This window comes from Choristoneura fumiferana, chromosome 18 (genome assembly GCF_025370935.1).
Source record: "Choristoneura fumiferana chromosome 18, NRCan_CFum_1, whole genome shotgun sequence".
Classification (NCBI taxonomy): domain Eukaryota; kingdom Metazoa; phylum Arthropoda; class Insecta; order Lepidoptera; family Tortricidae; genus Choristoneura; species Choristoneura fumiferana.
Window position 1 is genome coordinate 16,867,097 of NC_133489.1, and position 8,135 is coordinate 16,875,231.

Genomic DNA, 8,135 nt, shown 5'->3' on the forward strand with positions numbered 1-8,135 from the left:
ATGATGATGATGATGAGGATATCTTTACATATTGCCTTTCCGTATCGTTGTGGTTTCGTTATTCATACATTACCGGGCACCAAGATCATTTTAATTATGCGTCTTATCCACATAATGACATAAACTACAGGTTAAACCTAAATTAAAACATAATTTAGTTCGTACCTACTTATTTGTACTCGCTTCTCCTCATTGTAGAATCTGTGTTTAGGTGTTTACGTTTTTGCAAGAAACGAGCCGGCCGCCGGCGCCGCCCGCGCCGCCGCCGCCCTTCACTTGCCAACAGACGCCGAGGACGTAGGACGTTTCTCTTGTGCTTGATCTGTTCCTTTCTTTATTTTTATTTCATTATAATTGTTCAAAGCAAGTCGCATTTTATTTTACTGAAGCATATCTTCAACAAATTTGGCGACCGTGAAAATAAGTTGCTAGTAGCAACGCCAAACCTGCGTATTCGTCGGATTTCGAGTACCAACGGAAGACCGCTACTCGAATTTGAATTTCAACGGAAAAGAAGACAAAGGAATTTTGAGTTTGGATTGCTGCGTATGCTGCCTTCAAGCCCTTGGTTGATGCGGACAAGATTGCTGAGGAGTGCTCCCGAGGGAAGTTGGCTATATCCTACCTATTTCCACTTTTTTCCTCTTTTATATGTGTAAACGACTCGCCGCTCCGAAAGTGTTAAGATAGTTAATTTCTAGCTAACGCGTAATTATTTTCCTACATTCACCACTTCGGCTATTGCGCTAATATCTACCTACAAGTAGTCGCTACGCAAAATATTATTCCCAGTTCGCATAATTTAAAATTTGCTAATCATATTTTTACATTTAAAAATTACTTGGCCTTCTCTTCTAATTGATTCTATTTTCTCGTTAATTTGCTTAGCCAAGCACCTTCATAAATATATCTCGCCTTTTATTTGGCTATCTCTTTACTACTTATCTACCCACCTACAATAAAAAACGTACCTATTTTATTAGATATTTAAACTATTTGCCGAAAGTTCCAGATAAAACCCTCACGCGCTAGCGAAGCGCGATAGAAGTTCCTTTCGGTGCTGCCGGTGGTCGCTGGCCGCGCTGCCGTGCTCGGCTTGAGCAGCTGATTGTGGACGGCGACGGTCGAGGTACCACGACCACACCTTACCTTTTTTGGAAGGGTTTGGTCTGTTTTTCTTTATATCTACCTAATTCATTGCGTATTATTTATTGTTTTAAATCTAAACATGACTTTGGAAGAAAGAGATACGGACTTAAGGGATTTATTAAAGAAACGTAGCATTATAAAGGGTAGATTAACAAAATTTAAAGATCATGTAAATGTTTTAAACCAAGTGGGTGCAAACAAGTTAACGAATGTTCAAATTAAAGATCTATCCATGCGCGTTGATAAATTCCAAGAATTATTGTCCGATTTTACCGACATCCAATCGGAAATTGAATTAAACTCTGCTACTATAGATGAGCAGTTAACAGAGAGGGAGTTTATCGAAACTCAATTCTTTTCTCTTCTTTCCACAGCTCAAGTGTTGATAGAATCGTCGAGTTCTAATAAAACTTCTAGAAATACCGAGAGTGTTTCGAACGAAAGCCAATGCTCACATCCTTTAAATGCTATAAAACTACCTACTATTTCTTTGCCATCATTTGATGGAGATTATTTGAGATGGCTCGAGTACCGAGATACTTTCGATTCTCTTGTTAATTCAAATGATTCAATACCATTGATCAATAAATTCCACTACCTAAGGTCTAGTTTAATGGGTAGTGCCGCTGTCGTGATTAGGTCCATTGAGTTTACCGCCGATAATTATAAAAATGCGTGGCAAACTTTGTGTCAAAGGTACAACAATAAAAATATTTTAATAAATAATCACCTTAAGGCCTTATTGAGCATAGATCCTATTGCAAAGGAATCATTTAAGGCATTGAGGTTTCTTATTGATCATATCTCTAAAAACTTAAGGTCTTTGAGCACACTGGGCCTTCCTACTAAGCAGTGGGATGTTTTAATTATATTCATGGTCTCATCAAAGTTAGATTCCATCACGGGTAGAAAGTGGGAAGAACATAAAAATAATCTATCGACATTGCCAACCCTAGACGACTACTACACGTTTTTACGTAACCGCGCGGATATTTTGGAAACCGCATACTGTAATAGATCTGATAATAGGCATGAACATAAACCGAATTTTCAACATAATAAATCGGTAAGAACCTTTTTTTCCGCCGTCGACCCGAACACGAGACATTTGTGTGTTATTTGTAGTCAAGGTCATCTCGTTTATGAATGTTCAAAGTTTAAGGACTTGAATTATAATGACCGAATGCGCGAAGTTTCTAAGTTCAAATTGTGCAGTAAGTGTTTACGTAGTGGTCATAACACATACCAGTGTCGGCTAAAGGGTTCATGTCAAGTGTGTAGAGGAAAGCATAATACTTTATTACATAAATATAGTGTTGACAATGCGGCGCCGGAACAACCCGCGCCGAATAAAATGAGCAGTGCCACCAGTGGGCCCCAGCCCGTTACGTTAGCAGCAATAACGATGACGCACTCGCTCCTGTGCACGGCGCAGGTACAAATTACTAATGAAAACAATAACAAAAGTGTTGTCGCTCGGGCATTATTAGACACTGGTAGTCAGTCGTCCTTTCTAACAGAAAATATGAGGAATAAATTAGGGTTCAATAAACAAAATAACTGTTTAAGTGTTTGCGGTCTTAATAATATTAAGACTGATATTTCAGGTAGTTGTGAAATAAAATTAAAATCATGCTTTACTGCATTCACGACGCAAGTTTCTTGTTTATTAGTGCCGACTATTACAGGTGTTTTGCCAGGCACCGAAATAGATATAAACCAATTAGGTATACCTAGTAATATTCAACTGGCAGATCCTAGATTTTTTCAGCCTTCTCCTATAGATATATTATTGGGGGCTGACGTATTTTGGTCAATTATAGGCACCAATCAAATCAAATTAGGTGTTAATATGCCTACTTTACAAGAATCGCAGTTGGGATGGTTAATTGCCGGCCCCGTAGGTATCAACACATTTAAGGCGAAGGTCAATTGTTATTTCAATCAAATTAATTTAGACAATTCTCTTAAGAAATTTTGGGAAATTGAAGAACTACCTTCGGAATCGAAATCATATTCATTAGAAGAACAGTTTTGCGAGAATCATTTTTTGGAAAATACTAGTCGTTTGGAAAATGGCAGGTTTTGTGTAAAAATGCCATTAAAGGAACTTGAATCTAATCTTGGGGATTCTTTTTATCTAGCAAAAAAGCGATTCTTAAATTTGGAAAATAAATTAAATAAAAATCTTCAATTAAAGGAACCTTATTCAAAATTTATAGAGGAATATCGAACTTTGGGCCATTTAAGCGAAATACAACGCCCAGATTTTGGATATTACCTCCCACATCACTGCGTTATACGAGAAAAAAGTGAGACAACGCGTTTAAGAGTTGTTTTTGATGGATCGGCAAAAACATCGTCAGGAAACTCGCTTAACGATATTCAGGCTATAGGTCCAGTCGTTCAAAGTGACTTATTCTCAATTTTACTGCGTTTTCGTGGGCACCGCTTCATTCTTCTGGGTGACCTGGAGAAAATGTACCGGCAGATAGTCCTGCATCCTTCTCAGCGTCATCTACAGCTAATACTTTGGAGGGGCTCATCTTGCATAGACTGTGATCGTGATGATAACATAAAAATATTACAATTAAATACTGTAACGTATGGCATGGCCTCTGCTCCTTTTTTAAGTACTAGATGTCTACTACAATTAGCTAATGAATGCTCCGATAAAAACATAGCCAATATAATTAAAAATGATTTCTACATCGATGATTTGAATACAGGGGCAGAGACCGAAAGCGAGTTACAGTACTTATATAAAAATGTTAAAAAGGTTTTAGAATCGGCAGGCTTCCCCTTAAGAAAAATTCGAACTAACTGTTCGCAGGCCTTTAATAATGACGATGCGATCTCCGAGTTAGTCGATTTAACCAAAGAGTCGAGTGTATTGGGCTTAAGTTATTGTCCTAAATCGGATATAATTCAGTTCTCGGCAAATATCGAACTACCCCCAATTCCCACTAAAAGATCGGTCATCTCGACGACTTGTAAAATATTTGATCCGCTAGGTTTAATTTGTGCGGTTATTATTAAAGCCAAGATATTCTTACAGCAATTATGGATTGAAAAGTTAAGTTGGGAAGAGCCCATTCCACCAAAGCTTTTAGATATTTGGTCTAATTTTATTAATAATTTACATTTAATATCAAGTATAAAAATTAAAAGAAATGTTATGTGTAAAAACCCTATATCAATCGAATTACATTGTTTTGTTGACGCATCAATGCAGGCTTATGCCGCGTGTGTTTACTTACGTACGATTAACATAAACAATGAAGTTACAGTGAACCTGTTATGTGCAAAGGCCAGAGTTGCTCCTTTAAAACCTACAACAATTCCAAGATTGGAATTATTAGGAAATTTGTTAGGGGCACGATTATGCTCTAAAGTGATAAAATCTTTACGCTTTAAGATAGGACAGAAAACTATTTGGACTGATTCTACCGTTGTACTTGGTTGGTTAAAAACAGATGTAAGACAACTAAAGATGTTTGTTTGTAATAGGGTTAACGAAATTAACGAACTTACATGTGGTTTCCAGTTCAGACACGTACCTACTAGTATGAACCCAGCTGACCTGGCCTCGCGAGGGGTCGATCCTCAGGATCTGTCCTCTTCTTCCTTGTGGTGGGAGGGTCCTCCTTTCCTCAAGGAGGAACAGGCCCAGTGGCCACAGCATTCATACACAACGAATAAGTTACCAGAGATAAAAGTAAATTCATTGTCATTAATATCGACCGTGCGTGATCGTGACCAGTCTAATGAGGATGACTCATTTGTTGACTTTAATAGGTACTCCACTTTTGTTAAATTAAATAGAAGTTTTGCGTACGTTTTGCGTTTTGTTAATAACTGTCGTATAAACAAACAAAATCTATCGGGTCCGCTTAGTTCAGATGAATTAAATAACTCATTAAATATTTTAATAAGACTTAGCCAATTAAAATCATTTCCTAATGAAATACAATTACTTGAACATGGAAAAACCCTGCCAAGTAAGAACAAGTTGTTACCATTAACGCCATTTATAGATTCAAATGGAATTGTTCGAGTGGGTGGTCGTTTGAATAACTCAAACTTTGATTTTGATAAAAAGCACCCTATATTGTTAGACTCGAAACATCATCTTACTAAGTTGATTATGACTAACGAACATGTACGGCTATTCCACGCAGGTCAACAATTACTGTTAGCATCAATTCGCGATAAATACTGGCCCATAGGAGGTAGGTGCTTGGCCCGGCGAGTAGCGCGGCGATGCGTCACCTGCACCCGGCTGCGCGCGGACACGGTGCAGCCAATAATGGGTCACTTACCTGAGGCGCGTACTAACGCAATTTTTCCCTTCTACTCGTGTGGAATTGACTTTGGGGGACCGTTCATGATTTGTAGCCGTAAGGGCCGAGGTAACCGTATAACTAAATGTTATTTAAGTTTATTCGTTTGCCTTAGTAGCAAGGCAGTTCATTTAGAGTTAGTTAGTGATTTAAGTACTCAAGCTTTTATTTTATGCCTACGCAGATTTATATCGCGGAGGGGTCGACCATTGGAAATATATTGCGACAATGGTCGAAATTTCGTCGGTGCTCGCAATGAGTTAGGTAGGGTATTGAGATCTAGCCGTCAGTCAGTCTATGAATTTTCTAGTAATGAGGGAATAAAATTCGTCTTCAGCCCTGCTTATTCGCCACATTTTCGGGGAATTAACGAGGCTGGCATAAAATCGGCCAAGTTTCATTTAAAACGCGTAGCTGGAAATGCTGCCCTGACGTTTGAGGAGCTAGCGACGTTGTTTACACAAATAGAAGCCATTCTAAACTCGCGCCCGCTGTCTCCTCTCTCGTCCAATTGTACTGATCCCTCTCCTCTGACCCCAGGCCACTTTTTGATTGGGAGACCACTCACGTCTATTCCTACAATGCCAGTCAACGCAACTAGACCCAACAGATACGAGCTGATCGAAAAGATACGCCAGCACTTCTGGGAGCGATGGCGGCGAGAGTACATCTCCGAGCTGCAGCAGCGCACCAAGTGGCGCACTCCGCAACGCGAGCTCGCGTGCGGGGACGTGGTCGTGCTCAAGGAAGACAACCTGCCGCCCCTCCAGTGGCGGTTAGGACGCGTCTGCTGTCTACATCCTGGCAAAGACGGAGTCAACAGGGTGGCTGATGTAACGACTTCAAAAGGCGTTATTCGAAGAGCTGTTAACAAGATGTGCCTTTTACCTACTGATGAACCCCAGGACGATGACCAGGAGAATTAAGAAAGCCGCTACCAGGCTTGCTACTAACTTGAAAGCTATGCTATGGCTTTCAACGCCCCGAGGATGTTTACGTTTTTGCAAGAAACGAGCCGGCCGCCGGCGCCGCCCGCGCCGCCGCCGCCCTTCACTTGCCAACAGACGCCGAGGACGTAGGACGTTTCTCTTGTGCTTGATCTGTTCCTTTCTTATATTTTTTATTTCATTATAATTGTTCAAAGCAAGTCGCATTTTATTTTACTGAAGCATATCTTCAACAATACCAAATTCAAGTGAAGACTGATAATGTGATTACGAGATTAGGTTATTTTTTTGTATAAAAACATAACAAATGAATGTATTTTGATTTTAGTAAACTGTCTAGAATAAATTTATTTATTCGATACACATAAAATACATAATAGCAATAAATAATATATAAAAATAAAACACAAACCAATAAACTTCTATTATTTTAATAATTGTATTTTCCTGATATTCATATTCGCAAAACATTCGCATTAATTTTGCGAATGCGAATGCGAATGCGAATATGCAAAAATATGCGAATATTCGCGAATGCGAATATTCGTTACATCACTATTACATAAGAACATTTTAGATATATTTTAAGATTAGATTTCTGGTAACTGATTGGAATCTTTACAACGTAGGTAGGTATACATGTAGATATGTCATAGATGTTTGTCAAATAAAATTTACACATTACATTATACGAGTAGATACCGACATATTATACTGGGTAATATATAAACTATAAACTATCATTGATGCAAAAATAAACAGCTAACTAAGAGCTACTTAGATATTATTATCTTTGTAGACACTTACCTATATTTTCACTCTGTCAACTTAAATACAGACCTGTGATTTCTCCACAATCGTTAAAAGTTTGTAACAAAGTCAGTCAAAAATTCAATTTACACGTCGAAGAATCTAGCTCTGGTATGGAAAAACTTCTGTTACGAATAAAGCGACAAGAAACTCAACAAAGTATATTTTTCATCCAAATTATTTAACACAACCAATTAAACACAGTAGACACTATTTGAAGCCAGGGATTACCAATCTGAATTGAAATTATCTCCAAAGATTTCCGTTTATGATTAATTAAATGTACTTGTAATTATATTTTATGCACTGTATGTATTTAAACACTTCATTTAAGTGTGAAAGTATTTTTTGTTATATATTTCCAGAACAATACAGGTCCAACTATAAAAAAGGTATATTAATGTACAATAAAATTAAATAAACTAAAACTATATTAAATCTAAAAATGGACCTGCGGCATGGTACCAAAGACGCTGGCAGCATTCCCCGCTGGATCGCAAGACTGATGCGTTGAGCGAGGAAACTCCAGCTCTTCGGTCTCCTGTGGTATCTCTGAGTCTCTTTGATAGATCTTTGAAGAGACTCAGAGCGCCAGGGCCCCACGGACCAAGGGTCTCGACGCCGAAAGGTACAAAATCATATTCAGCACCGAGACCACTGTATTTTCCTGCTTTTGGCAGTTTCCGCATTTCTGCTGCTGCTGCTGCCTTATTGATGTTTCGGTGGAGGTGAGACGGGGCCAGTGTGTCAACACAAGTTGCATCCCATACTAGCACACGTCCCATACTCCACGGAATCAGCGACATTCCGTCCGGTCTCTTGCCGTCATTTCTAGATATGCCTGTTGGCTCTAAAATAGCCGGCACATTGACCGTAGCAAGAGACA

At 38.8% G+C, this 8,135-nt stretch overlaps 1 protein-coding gene across 2 annotated transcripts; it reads left to right on the top strand.

The window, feature by feature from the left end:
• Positions 1–225: 225 nt before the first annotated feature.
• LOC141438040 (uncharacterized) lies at positions 226–6,671 on the top strand. Of its 2 annotated transcripts, none has more exons than XM_074101686.1 (2): positions 226–2,584; positions 6,033–6,671. In XM_074101686.1, exon 2 carries the CDS (start codon positions 6,074–6,076, stop codon positions 6,416–6,418), a length of 345 nt encoding a protein of 114 aa, XP_073957787.1. In that variant the 5' UTR covers positions 226–2,584; positions 6,033–6,073; the 3' UTR covers positions 6,419–6,671. The 2 variants fall into 2 exon arrangements, with proteins under 2 accessions (XP_073957787.1, XP_073957788.1); XM_074101687.1 differs by having other exon boundaries at positions 226–1,129.
• The last annotated feature ends 1,464 nt before the right edge of the window (positions 6,672–8,135 follow it).